Source organism: Aotus nancymaae, unplaced genomic scaffold, assembly GCF_030222135.1.
Source record: "Aotus nancymaae isolate 86718 unplaced genomic scaffold, 86718_ANA_hifiasm-v0.15.2.pri h1tg000076l, whole genome shotgun sequence".
Taxonomy (NCBI): domain Eukaryota; kingdom Metazoa; phylum Chordata; class Mammalia; order Primates; family Aotidae; genus Aotus; species Aotus nancymaae.
Window position 1 is genome coordinate 6775577 of NW_026988491.1, and position 20804 is coordinate 6796380.

Here is a 20804-nt window from a genome sequence, read left to right on the forward strand (position 1 = left end):
AGATGGAGTTTCGCTCTTGTTACCCAGGCTGGAGTGCAATGGCACGATCTCGGCTCACCGCAACCTCCGCCTCCCGGGTTCAGGCAATTCTCCTGCCTCAGCCTCCCGAGTAGCTGGGATTACAGGCACGCGCCACCATGCCCAGCTAATTTTTTGTATTTTTAGTAGAGACGGGGTTTCACCATGTTGACCAGGATGGTCTCGATCTCTTGACCTCGTGATCCACCCGCCTCGGCCTCCCAAAGTGCTGGGATTACAGGCTTGAGCCACCGCGCCTGGCCGGACTGGGTTTTTTTTAAAGGATCATTTGGTGGATAGAGGTCCAGGGAGTGAGGGGTATTGATTGCTCATGTTGGAGATGAAATCAGAGGAAGTCGAAGTTATCCTCTTGTGCTGAGCCGGTTCCTGGGTAGAGGCCACAAGACCAGATGAGCCAGTTTATCAGTCTGGCTGGTGACAGCTGAGCCACTGTGTCGCTCTTGTCCGTCCCAGTATCCCCAGCGCCCAGCAGTGCTTGGCACATAGCAGGTGTGCTGGAAATACATGTTGAATGACGTGAATGTGGCATTGCGTGGTAAAAATAACACTCCAGATGAGTTGGGAAAGGATTTTTATTTGAAAAACAGTTTCCATTTTCTAGACTCTTCTATGTAGAGAAATTAAATTCCTAGATGTAAAAACTGAAACAAGAAAACTGCTACCAAAAAATAAAGGAGAATTTCAAGATTGATCTTTAATGGAATGATGGGGTAGCAGGGTCACAGCCTGAAACCTGGGAAAGGGCCACATAAGCCTTTGCAGAAGATGTGAAAGCTCAAAAATTCATTCACTCATTGTTCATTCAACAGATTTTCATTAAACGGGGCCTGTGATAGGACCTGACCAATTAGAACTGGGAGGTCAAGGGGATGTTGGGACGTAAGGCTCAGAACCCGTGTCATTGCCCTGTCTTTGGAGCCTTGGACAGTTGTCCAGAGCACTTGTGGATCACACAGTTAATAATAAGACATTTTCTGAGTGAATACTATGTGCCATGCATTTCTAAGCATTTTACATATATGGACTTTTAAAATCCTTACATCAACCCTCTCAAGTAGAGACTAATACTCTCTCCATTTGACAGAGGGAAACGCTGAGGCACGCTAAGCAACTCCTGCAAGGACGCACATCCAGGAAGTGGCAGAGTCAGATTTCAAGTTTAGACAGCTGGGCTCTGGAGCCCATGCTTTACTTCCTAAAAGGATACAGCTTTCTCATGCTGAGTGTATAATGGACTATACTGTTTGCTGAGAGCGACGGTGAGGAAAACCGAGCTGGCCCCCCAAGCAGAAAGCTGCTCAGGGTGTTCTAAAGTAGTAGGCAGTATGTGTACATCATACACCAGTGAAACTAGTTCCACGGGATATGTGACCCTGCCCCCGTGGCTCCCTCGGGGAGAACACTAGTTTGCCTTTGATCACTGGTAAGTAGGCACCAGCTGTTTGCCTGGTTTAGTTTTGTTCTATGAGAAAACACAGAACAGCTGTTTGTTAATAATAATCACCTGTTCAGAGAGAATAAATACATGGGTCAGGGTCTGCTCGAGGCTCTCAGCCCAGAATGCTGTCAGCCCCTGAGGCTGTTGGCTCAGAAGGCTGTTAGCCCTCTGATAGTCCCATTTTGCTGTTCTAGCTTTGTGTCCGTTTCTTCATTCCTTCAGCGCCACCTGGGTGGGGGTCTCTACGACTGAGCTGCTCTCGGTATTCTCAGAGGGAGGAGCAGACCCTCTAGACGTGCTTTCTCAGGCACATCCCTCACCTTTTCTGGGTTCGTGAGCTGTCTTCTGTGGAGCGAGCAGATCTACAGTCACGCTAGCATGTGGTAAGAACCACACGAGGCTCTGCTCAGATCCATCCTAGTCCTCGCGCCCACAGCAGGCCTGGCAGGTCCCACGGACACTGAGGGATGCCTGGCAGCTCCAGGGCTCTGGTACTGAAGACGGAGAGCTGAATACAAAAATAGTCCCAGCCTCAGAGAATTCAAAATAATGCAGCACAGAGCCAAGTATGGCAAGAGTAAAGTCACGCTGCAGAGAGCTCAGAGGGAAGCGAGGCGATGGGGCCGGAACGTGCCGGAAATGGTCAGAGAAATGGTCTTGAGGGAAAATGGGGTGAATGGACAGCCTGTGTGGGAGAAAAGAAAGGGGATTTCTGGCCAGGCGTGGTGGCTCACACGTGTATCCCAGCACTTTGGGAGGCTGAGGCGGGCAGATCACTTGAGGTCAGGAGTTTGAGATCAGCCTGGCCAACATGCTGAAACCCTGTTTCTACTAAAAATACAAATATTAGCCAGGGGTGGTGGTGGGCACCAGTAATCCCAGCTACTCGGGAGGCTGAGGCAGGAGAACTGCTTGAACCCAGAAGGCAGAGGTTGCAGTGAGCTAAGATGGCACCACTGCACTCCAGCCTGGGCAACAGAGCGAGACTCCATCTCAAAAAAAAAAAAAGTGGAATTCAATGGCTGGTGGCTGGACCAGGGCATGCACACCTGCCTCAAGCCAGACCTGCGTGTAGGTCCCTGCCCTTCAGACCTTGGCCATGTCCTAAGTCCTTGTGGCAAATAGACAAGGAAGGCCCCTGCCCTTGTGAGACTTACGGTCTGGTGGGGATGGTCTCTGAGGTCCCTTTCAGTTAGGGCCCCTCATTCATTAGTGATTCTAAGCCTGAAGAGATGGTTTGAGCCAGGACGGGAAGGTGCCTTCAATGCCTGGTGAAGAAGTTTAGAATTTTGCCCACAGACAACAGAAGTCTTCCACAGAGTTGGAGCAGGAGCTCATCTGAGGTGTCTAGGGGTGTCTAGGAAGAGAGAGCTGGCTGAGAGGCACAGAACCATGATCCTTGAATATTTCCATTGACTCCATCATATCCTGGGGCTGCCTCTTCCCTGTATTTAAATCAACGGGCTTTAAGATTAATAGACTTGGCTGGATGCGGTGGCTCGCGCCTGTAATCCCAGCACTTTGGGAGACCGAGGCGGGCAGATCACGAGGTCAAGAGATTGAGATCATCCTGGCCAACATGGTGAAACCCCATCTCTACTAAAAATACAAAAAAAAAAAAAAAATTAGCTGGGTGTGGTGGTGCGCGTCTGTAGTTCCAGCTACTGGGGAGACTGAGGCAGGAGAATTGCTTGAACCCAGGAGGCGGAGGTTGCAGTGAGCTGAGGTCGCATCATTGCACTCCAGCCTGGCGCCTGGCGATGGAGTGAGACTCTGTCTCAAAAAATAAATAAATAAATAAACAAATAAAATTAACAGACTTCATGTTTTCGAGTAAATTTGAGTGGAAAGCACAGAGTGTTCCCCCACATCCTCTCCCCTTACTGTAGACCATCACCATCCAGCACCATGTGGTAACACTTGGTGTTACCTTTATAGAGACGTCAATCTCAGCCTTTTTAAAAACAAGCTTTTCGGCTGGGAATGGTGACTCACACTTGTAATGCCAGTCACTTAGGAGTTTCAGACTAGCCTGACTAACATGGTGAAACTCCTCCTCTAGTTTAAAAAAAAAAAAAAAGCCAGGTGTGGTGGCGCACACCTGTAATCCCAGCTACTTGGGAGGCTGAGGCAGGAGAATCACTTGAACCCAGGAGGCGAAGGTTGCAGTGAGCCAAGATCGTGCCATTGTACTCCATCCTGGGCAACAAGAGCAAAACTCAGTCTCAAAAATAAATAAATAAATAAAAAGCTCTTCTGTTCTCTGTCTCTTGGCACTCTGAGAAGATGACAAGAACAAAAATGCTGTAGTGGTGCACTCCAGCCAGGGTGCACATTAGGACCATGTCTGGCCTCTTCACAAAATCCAGATGCTCAGACCCCACCTGGACTGAATGAGTTGGAACCTTCGGGCTTGCAGCCTGGCTGTGTAAATGGGGTTCTGATTCACTCCTTCATTGAGAACCTCCAATATATGATCTAGAACTGGGTCGGGTAGCCTCAAAAATGGAGGCACCATTTTCCTGACATACTGCTGTGTGGTGCCAGCTTTTGTGACCACTTGGTCAAAATTGCTCCTGTGCAGTTTCTGATCGGACTTAGTGAATGCACAGGCATTTTACGAGAACTGTGTTCCCACAGGAAGGCGGAGTGCTCAGATGGGAGTGCACGACTGGATCAGCCCCATGCCTGGGACTGAGTGAGCATTTGTTTCGGTTTGATTTCCACTGGGAGAGACAAGTTCTGTTATTTAAAACTGGGGTTAAGGGAAAAAACTGCTATGATCAACTTGATATATTCCTATTATTTCTACGGTAGACGAGAGACGATTTTCAATAAATCAAACCTTTCAAACATTATTATTCCACATCTCTCCAAATATTTCCAAAATCTTGCTAGGTAGTCACATAAATAAACTGAATTGTGAAAAGCCATCGACTATTTTCTCTCTCCTAGCATCCGGCTATCAGCAATCTTTCTAACAAGTGTACTATTATCCAAACTCACTGATCTTCTCAGGTGAAAGGAGAAGAGGGCAGGGAAATGCATGTCTCAATTTTTGAGTCCCATAAGTCTAGATTTTTTCCTTTTTTTTTTTTTTTTTTTTTTTTGAGACGGAGTTTCGCTCTTGTTACCCAGGCTGGAGTGCAATGGCGCGATCTCGGCTCACCACAACCTCCACCTCCTGGGTTCAGGCAATTCTCCTGCCTCAGCCTCCTGAATAGCTGGGATTACAGGCACACGCCACCATGCCCAGCTAATTTTTTGTATTAGTAGAGACGGGGTTTCACCATGTTGACCAGGATGGTCTCGATCTCTTGACCTCGTGATCCACCCACCTCGGCCGCCCAAAGTGCTGGGATTACAGGCTTGAGCCACCGCGCCCGGCCAAGTCTAGATTTTTAAGGCAGCTTTAAACTTACGTAGCAGCACAGCCTAATTACTACTGATACTTCACTATAGGGCCCAAAGTGGGATTCAGAAATCCTATTTGTACAGTTCAACTTCCTCTTTTTTCTCTTTTCTAAATTTATAGTCGTAAGAAAATGTCCCCAACTGCTAAGATATAAATATTAAAAAAACAGTTTAACACAGGTAAATGTGACTGACAAAAGAGGTGGCAGTGATGGGACAGTGCATATTACACACCTGGCTGGGATATGTGTCAAGAGGAGAGGAGCACTTAATTTTGGAGGAAGGGCCATTATGTACGGAATGTGACTGTGTGCACTGCTGAGGTAGCAGGGCTTAGATCACACGCTCACAAGTCTTGATTGTCCAAAAAAGCCTCTGTTCCCATCTCTAACGTGGAGCTGGAATGGTTAGTATAATTCAATTTTTTCACTGCAATCCACAATCTGATTGATTGGCAGGTCACACTGGCACTCCTACCTGAGGTATTTTAGCGCTAATGATTGGTTCCTGTAAGACTATTCTATAACAGAACACAGGAAGAGCAGTTCAAAAAACACAGCTGTGGAAGGAAAACAATCATACAAAAAGCCCGCTAAGGGGCCCACCAGCCTTTTCTTTCCTTTGGATGCAAGCATGCTTTTCACAGGAGGTGAATTAGGAGCAGTTTGTTATCCCATTTAAAAAGTGAATTAGGGTGAACTATGCCTTTTCTATTGATCAGAAAGGAAGAGGGAGTGGTGGATACATAATCTAGCCGCCACACTCCCAGATCCTATCACGGTAGGTCTCTTTACAAACTAGGAACACAATTGCTAGATCAGTTCTCCAGAGAGGAAAGTGTCATAAAAGAAACAGAAAGAAAATGGCTAGCAGGAATCACTGTCTAAGGATGGAACAGTGAAAGGGATTACAAAAACCTTGCAAAATTAATAGCCTAAATTAATTTTACTTAAGCAAAAACAGCAATTTAAAATCTTCTCCCTCGTGTCTTCTCTTCAAGCTCCGATTTGGTGCACTTTTTATGCTAAACTCTCTATTCCTTCTGTTTCTAATATGCCTTTCAGAGGAAGGAAGAACTAAATGTATACTGACAGATTTCCACAGATGGGAAAGTTTAAGGAGAGAAGCAGAACAAACTCAAGGCAAAATAAAAGCTTTTTGTTGTTTGTGTGTTTCTGAAGAAGTATCCTTTGCTCCCTCACATGTGGAATAGAGAACACACAGGTTTAAAAGCAACTTATATTAGGCCTAACTCAGCAGTTACCTCATAATGTATTCTTGCTTTTCATGTTTAGGCGTGGATATTATTTCAGCACTAGTGACCAACTTTTTTCTCTAAATAACTCTGCTTTAAGATAGGAATTAAGAAATAATAACATTACTCTTAATTACTTTCATTAACAAGGGGACACTGGTCCAAAAAAATTACTTTAGCAAGAAACACTCAATTACTTGTGTTTAGCTCAGTAAGGTAATCTAGTTAGTAGAGTTAAAAAAAAAAAAAAAATCAAGAGTATTTCATTAACAGGTACAGAAAAATCATGTCTCAATAAAATCTTACATTGTAAAGTAAGGAAATGAGAGAACTATTTAAAAAAATTGCTTGGCTGACTTAACAAGGTTGAAGTGGACAACTCTTTTTTTCTGAGACGGAGTCTAGCTCTGTTTCCCAGGCTGGAGTGCAGTGGTGCAGTCTCGGCTCACTGCAACCTCTGCCTCCAGGGTTCAAGTGATTCTCCTGCCTTGGTCCAAGCAGCTGAAACTACAAGTATATGCCACCACACCTGGCTAATTTTTGTATTTTTAGTAGAGATGGGGTTTTACCATGTTGGCCAGGCTGGTCTAGAGCTCCTGACCTCAACTGCCTGCCTTGGCTGCCCAAATTGCTGGGATTACACACATGAGCCACCATGCCTGGCCAAAGTAGGCAAGTCTTAGTAAAATATAAACAGGTTGTATTTAAGAAAAAAAATCTCCAAATAAGAAAGATATTAGAGAAAAAAACTTGATTTAAGAAATAATTCAAATGGAAAATCTTGCTTTAATAGACCAGATTTCAAGAAAACAAGTTAAATAACATAAAGATGAGTTTCATGAGAATATGGACACTAATGTACATGGGAGAATGTACATGCTAACATTGTATGTAAGTATGTGTACTTAGAAATGTATAATCTGGTATAAAAGCAGGATAGATTCCCCAGTTCTCAAGCTTCACTGTGAATGTAGGAAAAAAGGTATCTTTCATTACTTGTTGAAAATATTTTGAGGAAAGAGGTGGATTTTAATTAAAGTACAAAGAGAGGTAATGAAATATGGATTAGCTGGTTTTTAGGCCTGACTGTATTAATAATTTACGTAATTCTGGGTAAGCCTCTGAGAAATATATCTATACATGAAGGTTGGACCAAATCATGGCTAAGGTTCCTTCAAGGAGTTATTAAATTAAGGCATTCCTTTATAGGCCTACACTAAGTAGTATGGGTAAGTCACCTGTACCTCGAAGAACTGTATTATTCCATCTCTACTTCCTGCAAAACACAAAACCTCTGAGTGCATTCTGCAAGTGCATTAACTTTTTTAGGTTGCTTGAGAATCAACTGGTAGACTGTGAAAACAGTTCACTAAAAAGGTTCTCTTACTGATTTTGGAAAGTGAGGGTGGAGAAAGCATTTCTAGACAATTTTAATCCATCCCCACAGAATCATTTCATGCTGACAAGTTTTTCTTACAAAAATTCTCTCCTGATGACTTGAGTGATTAGATCAAGCTTGCATTCAGAAAAAGTCCATCTGAAGAGGTCATAATAAAAGACTTTAAAACTCAAAAACTTCGACTTTGTCAATTACTTTGTCCACATTTCAAATAACATGTGACAAACAATCATGGAACTTAAGTGATAGCTAGACAGTTTAAATAATGGGTTATATATTCATATTGCTAGTAGAATCAGCAAATCTATGATAGTCAAATGGCTGTAAGAAGAGTCTGGGTTGCTGATTATGCTACTCATCTCCCCCAGTGGCTCTTAAGAACTAAATGTCTGGCGTTTTCTCATTACTACACACTCTTCGCTGGCATCGGTTCCTTATTTCACTATCACAAGGACATGTTCTCTCCAAGTATGTAAAAGAGGAAAATGTACAGATCAGAAAGTTTATTAACCTCTACATAAATCAAAGCTCTAATGATCTAAAGAGGGATGTGAAATGAGAAGAAAAGCAGAAAAAGGAAAGAGCTGGTTTAAGGCTAAGCTAGTCCTGTTATTTTTGTATGCAAATAACACGACAATAATAAAAGACTTTAAACCTGCTGATCATCTCACAAGTAAATTAATGATCCACAGAACATCTGTGGGGTATAGGGAAGGGAAAAGAATATGTCCAGTAGACTGACACTAGCAATGATCAGGAAACCCAAAGGCTTAGTTTTTGCACCCAGGGCAAGTGCAGTGGCAGAGAAGCATGCTTGCATTCTTAAATATATAAATATTTATATATATATATCCACAAGGAAAAATAAAATAAAAATTAAATAAATTAAAAGGAAAAAAAAACCAAACCAAACCAAAGAAACAGAAAAAAAAGGCTGGCTTGTCAGGGGATGGGGTCGAGAAGGCCCCAGTGTGTGTACTTACATAGAGGTCAGCACCGTAAAATCCGTCCTGGTAAACCACACTGCAGAAAATCCACACAAAAACAAAAACAAAAAAAACAAAAGAACAGAAACACATTCCGGTTATTGAGGACGGCAGCATGCACATGCGCTCTACACAGGCAGGTGATGTATGAATACATAACCCGGGCTTGGGGCCTCAGCAAGTTGGTGAGAAAAATGTGAAAATGCACACAAATGTTACACAGCTCCAGGACATGCGAGGAGAGGGAAAGCTGTGCAAAACTGGAATATGCAATCTGGATATTCGGTAATTAAAGTAAGATTAACATAGTAAAAAACATTCCTAAAAGAACCTATTATACCTATCTAAAATCTGCTGGCTTGGAAACAACTTTTTGTATGTGGAGTATTTTTTTTTTTTTTTAAAAAGCTTGCCCTAGGAGGAAGTTTCCTTTTAAAGAGCTTACAAAGTAGGGTAGGGATGAAGAGGGGTTTAACATGAAAAAACAGAACCCAAAGAATTCTACTAGAACAGGGCCTGTATGCAAAGTATGTTTTAAAATTATGTTTAAGTATTTTGTTTTCAGTATTGTAATAATATGTAAATGTTTTTCTGATATCCATACATCACCTGCTTTTTACCCTGCACATTAGACATGCGATAAGATTTGGCTGATCACACAAGCATGCAAAGTATTATTATTCAGCATTTTAAGAACCAATGCAACACCTCAGAAAAACAAGTCAATCAATTCTGACCAAAGTAAACAGAGAAATGTAATTAAAAAAAAAACACAACCAAAAATACCCACAATGCATTGCTTTCACAAGCAGAGATAATGAGCTAAAGGTTAAGGTGATTGGTCCAAGGTCCAAGAATTGAAAGGTGCAGTGGGGATCCCAGATAGTAACAATATAATCCAGAGTGGGAAGGAGTAACTGGAAGATTTTAAGGGTTCTTTTTTGACTATAAGAGTATTCATGGAATTCTGAAAAATACAATTGATAACTGAAGTTCTGGGCTTGACCAAAGATCATCCTATCTTATTTAAAAGAATAAAACTGAGAAGGTAGCTGGTTAAGAATAGAAGGGTTTATTTTCCTGTTTAGATAATGAATTTGTAGCAAACAGACAATCCATGGCTTTTTAAAAAAAAAAAAAAAAACCTAAGCAACACTATATTCTTAAACATAGATTTCCAAACTTTTGAGGTATTTTTGTGCACACAGACTTTCCCCAAAACATTATTTTGGGAACAAAAGACATGGAAGAACAGTAGAGACAAAAGAGAAAACTTTCTTCTTCATATTTGTTAAGTCAAGATCAGGTTGTTCTAATTTAGATAATCTGTTTATTGATTGTTAACTAAACAAGCCGGAAATTTTCACCACTACCTTCTGTGTTACAATAAACAAGCTGGCAAGTAAAGTCATCAAATCATGTTTTTAACTTGAATATGAAATAACTTGTTTCTTATAGGTAACTAGAATGTTTCTTAATTCTATTTCCAATGACATTTGGTTATATTTACAGGATAGTGTGGTCACATTTTGGAACGCCCCAAATACGCTATGCCCTTGTATCACACAACAGGCAAATCAGACTCATCTCTGATGTTTATTTTGCTAAGTCCCTTCCGTTTTCATAGTCTGATATTAGAAAGTAATATGCCTCCTAATTGCATTTTAGTGAAAAAAGACTTGCTCAAAATGAGAAGGCTGATAAAATGGAAAGCATTGAGACCAAGTGGTGATTAATTACACTTCAAAGATCTTAGTAAGGGGATATAGGCAAAGATTTACAAACATGCCTTCTATAAAGAAGTGCTGGCATTAAAAACACGAATATATTTACCCTAAGTCAAATCACTTACTGGGAATATTCATCTAAATTCTAGAAGAATTCTAATATTCCCTGTATCAAATGCCACAAGGAGGCTAGAACATAATGATTAATGATGAAATTAGTTTACTAAGCTGAAAAGCAATTCTGGCCATTCCCATGAAATACTGGACTTATTCCTTGCCATCTTCCATGTAAACAGGTGCTTTAGTTAATAAAAAGAAAACATGGGAAATTAGTGTTCAATGTAATGCACAGAAGTTGACATGATTAGACATAAAGATAAAATGTCTTTGAGTAAATATATATCTGACACAGACTTGGTAGAGAATGGGTTCTCAAGTTTGGCCAATATACTGAAATGACTATACTGAACAGGACTTAATTCAACCACTTTATAAAGTAATTCAGCAATGCTGCAAAATAAAGAAGTCCCATGTTTCTGGTGAGTAGACTCTCTTTGCAAATATGACAATAAACTCTCTTGGATTACAATGGAAGACATTTCACAAACAATTTTCCTAGCGTGTAAAGCTTCCAAAAGTTCGGTTTAATGTTTCATTTGAATATTTCTTAATAAAAATAATACTGCATATTCACTTCTTTAAAGAGATGTCAGAGGTTGAAGGTCAAAGGTCAAGTTGAGAGAAAAAAGGATTAAAATAAAAGTAACTAATGGCATAAGATGGAGACGATGGAATGCATGTGATTTAAATGTCTACAAACTCCATACAGAAGTAAATTTCTGAAGCAGTTCCCTTCCAGTGTCTTTTGGAGCCTGCCTACTTCAACATATTGTGTCTAATAAAAATGTTTTAACTCTGTGGAACAGAGAACTTCTAATGGTACATCCATTTGGTCTATTAATCAATGAATGAATGCTAAATTAGTACATCTCAAGGCTAAGCCAATTTTGCTGTCAGAAAAGGACATACAAAGGAGGCTCCTTCCCTTTATATTTTAACTAAGTAGCAGCCAATAAACTTCTCTGCTGCTACTTATTCCTCCACAAGAATACAAAAAAAAAAAAAAAAAATCTGTCATAGGCAGAGAAAAGATAGAGAGAAATGTCGCATCTGTGATGAGGAAGTCCTTGGTACAACTGACTTCTGAAAGACCACTCTTCATAAAAATTTGCATTTTAGGCTGACACTGAGAAACCACTAAAAGCAAAACCTGCCATCTTCACTCCTTTTCCCCATTCAGTAACAAAGGATTTATTTGTTGCTATGGAATCATTCCACTGCATGAGACACCCTCCATAAAAAAATCAAATGGTGAAGGATGCTCAGCTACAGTCGTCGTTTTACCATCATTCAGAAGCCAACTGCAGTTTAACTCTTCCTACTTCTCCCTCTCTCCCTTGATTCAATTGGACTTGGTTCATCTTAGAATTAACCTCTTTTAATCCGTTTCCTACAAAGAAAGCAAATCCATTGTGGGTAACTAGTTCTGCTGCTCACCACCCGGGCAGTGAAACCAAAGGGGAGGACATATGTGACAGCCTCCGCCCCAACATGGGGTGGTGATAAGGGGGTGAACACAGCAGATGCAGGCTTGTACTACAATCTCGAGCTCCTCTTTTGGTTCTCTGCAGTAATGTTAATCCATATTCGTGCGCTGTTGAGTGAACTTCATGCCAACACACTGCTAGTAAACACAAGACGGTTCTGGCTACTGTCTTAAGCCATTAACATGAGGGCTTAAGGTGGCCAAAATGAAGACTTATATAATGAATTGACATTTCGTTACATTCTGATGATGGTATATTTTGGTTCCTGTCATCAAATCTGTTAATTTGCAAATATTCACTAAATGTCTACTATGTAACACGGCAACATCCCAGAAGTTATGAGAGGGCCATGGTATTCTTTTTTGGTTCAACTGTTTATTTTAGAAACATACTGATTTTGGAATCTAACGCTTACCCTGGATAGGTGGGGATGGCTGTTGGAGGCACTGCTCGGACTGCACCATATACTGTCCGCCCTCTGCCCCTCAAATGGGCTCCTCTGAAAGCAGCTGCCGTGGTGGCTGCAGTAGGGTAAGGGAAGCCAGGAACTAAAGGGAGACCCAAAATACGACAGAAATTTCAACTTGCATTCCTATTGAATACAGGTATACAGTCACAACTTTCTATGAACCAATTATAGAAAAGATGAAAAGATATGAACCACATCTTTCTTGAAAAGGTGGCATGCATTAAATAAACCTCCTACCCTGGGTCTCTCAGTGGGCAAGAAATGGAAAGAGAGACCCAACGTGCAAAAGCAAAAGATTCCATGCCTCATTCATCACAAATCTTGAGTGAGCATTCCCCGTTCTTCTCAATTTCGGCTTTACAAGGCAAGTGAGAAACAGGTCAAGAAGCTCTGGGAATGACTGCCATAACAAGAGACTTTTAATTACTGTGGGCAGTCTAAATCAGATTGACATAAACTCTTCAACCGGTCAGTTATTATTAACCTTGCTTCCAAACGTTAGTATGTGCACATAATAATTATTACTAAAAAAGAACATTATTTTTGTATTTTTACATGGTAACAACCTCCAAAGCACACAATAGTCTTTAGACATTTCATTTCATTAGTCAATTTCATTCTTTTATCTAAAACATTTTAATCCACAAATGTAAGGTGAGGGAAACCACTCCTCCCCTGTCCTTTAAAGAGGCAGACAGTTTCTAAGGGCCTCATATCCAAAGAGGCAGACAATTTCTAAGAGCGTATTTTAAGTGTGCCGTCCTCTGGAAAGCATGCAGAGACACTGATTCCATGTCCACTGAATCCTGTTTTATTATACCTCTTGCTGGAGTAAAATGGCTCAGGTCAAAATGACTTCAGAGAGATCATGAGAGCTGAGAATAATCAATAATACTGGAGGTATTTCTAAGTGATCCTCTGCTGGAGAACCTGTGGCTGACGCAGAGGAAATGTATAATATACTCTACACAGAATTGCTTCTTCTGTTTTCTTTATCATCAAGTACAGACTAAAATATTCTTCATATGACCTTACCCCCTCTACCTATTGCAACTGTTTTTGCTTTGTGGCAATCTTAATATTTGGTCAGGAAAACTCTAGCACAGGTTAAGCAGGACAGGGCACTGGGATAGTATTTAATATTCCTCTCAAGAAATTTTCATTTCAGTTATGTATTGTACTAGGAAAAAAGCAAACGAACAAACAAAAAAAACAGCACATGACGGTTCATTCACAACACTCAAAATCCATGCCAGACCAACATAGGCTACTTACTGATTAAAGGAATGTAAGTGTTGATACCCCCTCTTCCTGATAGGGGCACTGCTGCATCATTGCCTAGAGATACATCTGCTTGAAAGCTGGATGCTGATTGCATTAAAAAAAAATTTAAAAACGCAAAAAGATTAAAAAAGGAATAGCAAATTGAAAAACAACAGATGCTATTACAACCAAATAGCACAAATGGAAACATTAACTTAAATACTACCTGCATATAACTCCGGACCATATACAGCTCCAACTACTGGGCTTAATTTCCAACCTGAAACACACAAAAAGGAAAGTGAGCATTTAAGACTACTTGAGGAAAGGAATGATCAATGCATGGCAAGCTGGCTTCAGCCATGGCTGGGGTTGCCTATTACCGACTTATCTTTAGATTTCCAGCTTGGGGTTTATATGAGAGAGTAACAATAGTAGAACTAGCACACAGTGAAGAGATAATGAGGGGCTGGGTGTGGGGGCTTGGCAGGAGTCATGATGTTGGGAGGGAGGATGATGGAGAGGGAATGAGAGGAGAAAAAATAAATATAAATAAATCCTAGAGTTTGGTACAGTGTTCTCACAGAATTACCCCAGATTACCTATTCTTCATTCAGAAAAAAGAAAGAAGACAGACTATATGTTACTCTGTACCACACTGTGATGCACTTTCCTAACCCTGTTGATTACTCTAGTTGTTTAATAAAGGTATCCTTGGGGGGAACTAAAATTTAACGTAGAGCTTTGACTCCATGTTCAATTATACAATGCTGGTATCCCGGGTAAACTGAAATTCACTTTCACTGAGATTTACTATTGGGATTTTATTGGCGTTCACCAACTAAAAAATGAAAGACAGGAAATAATAAAATTCGAGGTACATTCTCAATTTCTATGCATGTTTTCTGAGGTTTTAATGTTGATAATCACCTTTAAGTTAATCAGACTTTTTAGTTAAAAAAACACCAGAATGCTGTGGAACGTTAGCTTAAATATTTATAAATATTAAGAGTTTCCAAATAACATTATGTTTAATGTCAACTTTATTTCTTCTTTCCCTTTTTTATATTTATAGGAATATGGCAAGTATTTTTAAAAAATAAATAATATATTACTGCCTACTGAGAGTGAATAAAGGTAGAATTCCACATGAAAACTTTAATAACTATTAATTGAATTTTACATATAATAAGCAAAAATATTCTATATTATTTTTCTGACTCATTTGTTTTCTTTTATAAGTCCCTAGCATTGTGCCACGCTACTAGTCTATAAATACACAAATGAAAGGAAAAAAAGGCCAGAATTGGCCTTCTCTCTCTCTCTCTCTTTTTTTTTTTTGGAGACAGAGTCTTGCTCTGTTGCCCAGACTAGAATGTGCTGGCACAATTTCAGCTCACCACAACCTCTGCCTCCTGGGTTCAAGTGATTCTTGTGCCTCAGCCTCCCGAGTAGCTGGGACTACAGGCATGCGCCACCATGCTCAGCTAGTTTTTACTTTTAGAAGAGATGGGGTTTCACCATGTTGGCCAGGCTGGTCTCAAACTCCTGACCTCAGGTGATCCACCCACCTCGGCCTCCCAAAGTGCTGGGGATTACAGGCGTGAGCCACTGTGCCTAGCCAGAATTGGCCTTTTCATTAGAATTATTGACATTACCAGATTTAAATGACTATAAGCAAAGACATGACTCAAGTGAAAACTCATTCAGTCTGATTCAATCCAATTTCCTATTCATCATTTTATGTGCTCATAAAATGCGATGTCTTTTCAATATTCTACATAAAATTTTGGCAAAATCTAGGTTCAAATCCTACTTGAATTGTAAGAGCGAATATTCTGCAATATCAAATTACACTAATACTGTGCAACATTCCTGCACAAATTAAGAGATTCCAACCAACCCAAATGAGACTGCTCACTGAGAATTCATTAGGAGGAACCCAGCACATTCTTCTCAGGACTTTTAACACAGTAGCAGCAGCAGGTTTCTTGACTACTAGGCCTGAATGCTAATTTAGAATAATATTTTAAAAAATAACTTTTCTTTCCTACCAATGGCACTATTTCCTGAGCATTCACTTTAAATCCACAGAATTGGGTGGCACTGTGGCTCAAGCCTGTAATCCCAGCACTTTGGGAGCCTGAGGCAGGCAGATCACTTGAGTCTAGGAGTTTGAGACCAGCCTGGCCAACATGGCAAAACATTATCTCTACTAAAAATACAAAAATTAGCTGGATGTGGTGGTGCACACCTGTAATCCCAGCTGCTCAAGAGGCTGAGGCACGAGAATCACTTGAACCCAGAAAGTGGAGGTTGCAGTGAGCAGAGATTGTGCCATTGTACTCCAGCCTGGGTAAGACTCTGTCTCAAAACAAAAACAAAAACAAAAATTCATATAATAAATATATATTGATATGTTGTTAGTAATACTTTGAGTATATCTAGTTTTAGACAATTTATAATGTATTTTCACAGATGTCCTTTGACCTTCACACACCCAAAGAGGAAGGTAAAATAGATATCACACCTGCAACCTTAGGTCAATACTATACTTTTCTGGGTCTCGTTTTCTAATAATAAGCTGGGAGGGATGAGTTGCAATAATTTCTAAAAAAATAAAAATAAAAACAAACAAAAACCAAAGACAAAACATATGGTCTCAATTTATAAATATGAAAACAGAATTAGGTTAAAAAAAAAAAAACAAAACTGGTCTACTGTCACAGAGTAAATAGAGTCAAACCTAGAAGCAGAATTTCTGTTTTCTGAATTCCAGTCAGAGGGTCTTTCTACCACAGTATTTTCCCTAGATGTACAGAAAATTTGACATTCTTTGCCTCTCCTTTCTATTTTGTTTACTTTGAGTTTCTATCAAAATTGTAGAGACTTGTTTTTGTAAGAGCAGTGAAAAGAAAACAAGAGATAAAGTGGGAGGCAGTGGTAGCATATTTATAAAAGGGGTAGGAAAAATGCAAACTATGCTGATAAATATGCATGATCTATGTGAAAAGCTGGGCTAAATGTATTTATTGAAGACTATGGGGTACAGTTAATACTAATACTTTTCTCCTTGATTTAAGACATTATTGGCACATATAGCCACACTCTAGCAGTAAGTGTAAACTTTTTTTAAAAAATAGCAGAAACTCCCCCCTTTTTTCTAGATATTAATAAAATCTTATGAAGAACCCTAAATTGCTCAGACTAGAAAGTATAGCTGAGACCTTAGGATTCAATCCCTTTGGTTTCCTTTTTCTCCCTCAAACTGGCTCTGCAGAGCACAGTCTGCAAAACCACCACTGGGCTACAGACTAAATTTATATTCCATTTTATTCAGAGACCACAAGTCTAGATTAAATTTGGCAATGATGTAACAAATTATTCATAGAAAATTCCTTCTCGGCCGGGCGCGGTGGCTCAAGCCTGTAATCCCAGCACTTTGGGAGGCCGAGGCGGGTGGATCACGAGGTCAAGAGATCGAGACCATCCTGGTCAACATGGTGAAACCCCGTCTCTACTAATACAAAAAATTAGCTGGGCACGGTGGCGCGTGCCTGTAATCCCAGCTACTCAGGAGGCTGAGGCAGGAGAATTGCCTGAACCCAGGAGGCGGAGGTTGCGGTGAGCCGAGATCACGCCATTGCACTCCAGCCTGGGTAACAAGAGCGAAACTCCGTCTCAAAAAAAAAAAAAAAAGAAAATTCCTTCTCAATGAGAAACACTTATAAAGCTTACTTTATGATACATAATCATGAAATAGAAAATGATGCACACATAACCATACTCATGGCTGTTACCTCTGGGCCTAAGGAGAGCAATGGGTCCATAATTATAAAGTGATTAAAATAACCCACTAACTTATTCCACTTATGCTCAGATGAATGAGAGTCAGTAGTAAAAGTGAGAGTCAGTGGACATCCCGGGGAATTATGGACAAGTCTAACATTATAAAGAACTATTGCAACTGAAAAAGAAGGTGCTCAGGTGAGATCCAATTTGGGTTAATAGGCAACTAGATAGCATGTCTGCACTGTGTAAAAGATGAACTTTACTTAGAACATAACACCTTAATAACTAAAAAACTTAGTTCAATTATAATGACAATGTTATTTTGTAAACATAAAATACTCTCCTAGGTAAAGAGACTACTTCAACACAAATTAAACTGTCTTAAGACTGAAATAAAGGGATTCTTAGAATTTTATAAAAAACTTCATATATTTACACAGGAATAAACACTATTTTGAAGATGATTTATAATTTCCTACCATTTGCATATGGCGTGACCATCTTCTTATTGGTCATTACACGTGCTGTAGCATTATTCACCTAAAAATAACAAGGAGAAAAAAGGGCAGGGAGGAAGTGGATCACATTAGGGAATATAAAGTTGCACATCCAGTAACACAGTACTTAGTTTAAAATGTAAATTTCTGACAGCACTGATTTACATAATTAACACAGCAATATAAAATATTAATATATAGTATTTTAATTAAAGTGCTTATTAAATGAGGCTAACAAGAGTAAAATGAGTTTCTTGGTTTCCAAATATCAGTACTCCAAAGAAAATACATTTGCAAGATCTTTGGACACCTTTCAAACAGAGAAATCTCTGTACTAAGGAAAATATGGAAAAAAGTAAATAGGAAACAACGATATTAGCAATTCACTTTGAAGTTTGTTAATTAAAACAGGCTTGCCACATGGGTCATTAAATAGATTGATGGAAAGGTGATAAAATAAATCTGATTTCACCTGTCCTAATGTTCAGCATTTTTAATATGTTTGTCCGAGAGTTTTACTGTCTGAGGTTAGCAAACAAATATAGAAACCTAAGATTCCCATGTGTTGATAGCCTTCAGGACCATTCTGAAGACTACATTTCTAGACTACATGGTCTATCAATTTAAGAACAAAGCTTTTAAGAAAGCCTTTAAAGTAGGCACTTCAAAGAATTGAGAAAATAAAGTGTTTATTTTGTTTTATGGTACTCTCTACCCTCATTACAGAACTGCATATTTGAAAGCATCCTCAGTGCCAGAGTAAGCAGGTGTTACAAAGACGGTGCTGCTGAAGAAAAGATGAATGGAACTCAGATGCCAGCATACTGCAGTCCAGTGACAGAACCAGTCTCAAAGCTCTTGCAAGGAGGGTAAAGCCGCACCATAGAACTTGACTTATACTGTGTTGTCAGGTCATACAACATGCCAATTGAAAAAAGAATCATAAAATGTAAATGTCTTATTTTTGCCTCTTCAAATTTATATTGTGTTCAATTTGTATGGTAATAAATTTGGGTTATGAAAAGACCAATTTTAAGTAGAATTAGAACTAAAAAAAACCTCTTCTTATGTCTTTTAAGATCTGTACAGTGACACTCCCCCTATATGAGGAAAGAGCTTGAAACTCCATTTACTCTAGTTTTACCCACCAAATAATATAAACATTTCACATTTAAAAAGAAAGAATGGGATACAACAATGATGAGACTGAGAGCATGCAGTTAAAAAACACACACACACAAATAAAAGAAAGAAAAAACAATCAATTTTGGAAAGAAGGGAGAAAGTGAAAAGCAAGGTTCTCACAGACAAGGATTAGAATGGAGCAAGAGCTGAAACCAGCTGCTGGAGCAGAAAGCAACCAAGCACTTAAACGGAAAAATGGCCAGAACCAATCAGAAACCACCAGTCAGCGAAAAAGGGACCAAGAGCTGCGTGTAACTGAAGGGATGGGAAAGGAGAATCGAGAAAAGGACAGGAGCAAGGATTTGGAAAAAGAGAATAAGGTAGGGAAAAAGAAAAGAGAAAGTCAGGAAGGGTGTAACGGGCAAAGAAAGAACAGTCAGAGCTACAAACAGGGGTTTGGGAAACAGGAAAAGTAGGGAAGGAAGTAGGGGCAGGAAGTGCATTAATAAAACCAGCCAAACTGGAGTTCAGTAACTCTGAGTAAGATGTGCAAGGGGAAAAAAATCACCATGAAGTCAGTAATCAAACAGCTCAGACTGCTACAAAACAATATGTACATCCAAAATCCAGGCGGCATTACTCAACAGCATTGAAAATAAAAGGGGGAAAGGAAAAGGAAGAGGAACAACAAGTCAAATCACATTTTGTAGTGTTAATGTGAGATGGCAGATGGACTTTTTCTTTCTTATTTAATTGTTTTGTAATTACATTTTTAAAAGCTTCTTCTCTAGTGCTTTTGTTTCACTTACCGCCAACGGGCACCATCGCCAGCATTGTGTATAGTTACCATGGAAAGAGTGAGTCAAGTGAAGGGCCCTAAATGCTAAACCATTGGAAAGGAGGGGAAAAAAAGCAAAATATGCAGACATCTTACTCAAAATGGTGGCTTTTACATTTAATACTTTTAAAAATTGGGAAAGGGGAAAGGAGCCAGTTAACCTTCGATGTGTTAACAAAAAGGGCTGGTGAATACCAGGTGGTAGACTTAGTCATAATCACAGTACATTCGCCAGCCAGCCATCAAACCCTCTGTTTAAGAATTTTATCCATAAAAATTTAGCTATCAAAATTCTTGGTATTAGATATATTTAAAAGCTACATGAGTTCTGGATTTTTTCCTCCCTCCCCGCAATCTCTAGAATCTTCTATTCCGTGCTTATCATGCGCACATAGAGGCAAACTGGCCTCCCGAGAGAGAGGATATTGGCTGGCCCCTTGATTCATTATAGAACACAGTGTTATAAATTGGATAGTTTTTTTTTTTTTTTTTTTTTTTTTAACAATTTAAACATTAGTTTTGCTTAGGCCTGATCACAGGAATTCGGAGTCTTGCAAACTGAAGCAAAGGAAAAAAATCAAGAGAGCAGAAGGATGAATATTTTGGAGGAAAAACATAAATGAAAAACACACACACAAAGTCAAAATTAAAACCCCCAAACAACCAATAAATGAGGGAGGCAGACAGAAGTGTTACTTTTATACATTTTAGTGCAAGAAGGTGAAGAAGACAGAGATACAAACACACATACATGTGCACGCGCACACACAAGACAGGGTTCCAAATGTGAAATAAGTGAGGCAATACGAAAAAAGAGAAATAAAAATATAAACCAGAAATTGAATTATTAAAGACATGCACCTCGATTTTACGGCCCTCTACCACGGTGCCGTGTAATTTCTCCCTGGCCCTGTCTGCATCAGTACTATTCTCGAAAGTTACGAACCCGAATCCC

General features: G+C 39.6%; 1 protein-coding gene across 1 annotated transcript in view; it reads right to left on the reverse strand.

The window, feature by feature from the left end:
* Positions 1–593: 593 nt before the first annotated feature.
* The window catches only part of LOC135271229 (RNA binding protein fox-1 homolog 2-like), a gene marked incomplete at its 5' end in the record, with an annotated part of 36686 nt that continues 16475 nt past the window's right edge, over positions 594–20804 (reverse strand). The window contains 6 exons of the mRNA XM_064367860.1: positions 594–8568; positions 12281–12413; positions 13610–13702; positions 13824–13877; positions 17869–17929; positions 20711–20803. Coding sequence (XP_064223930.1) covers positions 8316–8568; positions 12281–12413; positions 13610–13702; positions 13824–13877; positions 17869–17929; positions 20711–20803 — 687 coding nt within the window. The remainder of the gene's footprint in view (positions 8569–12280; positions 12414–13609; positions 13703–13823; positions 13878–17868; positions 17930–20710; position 20804) is intronic.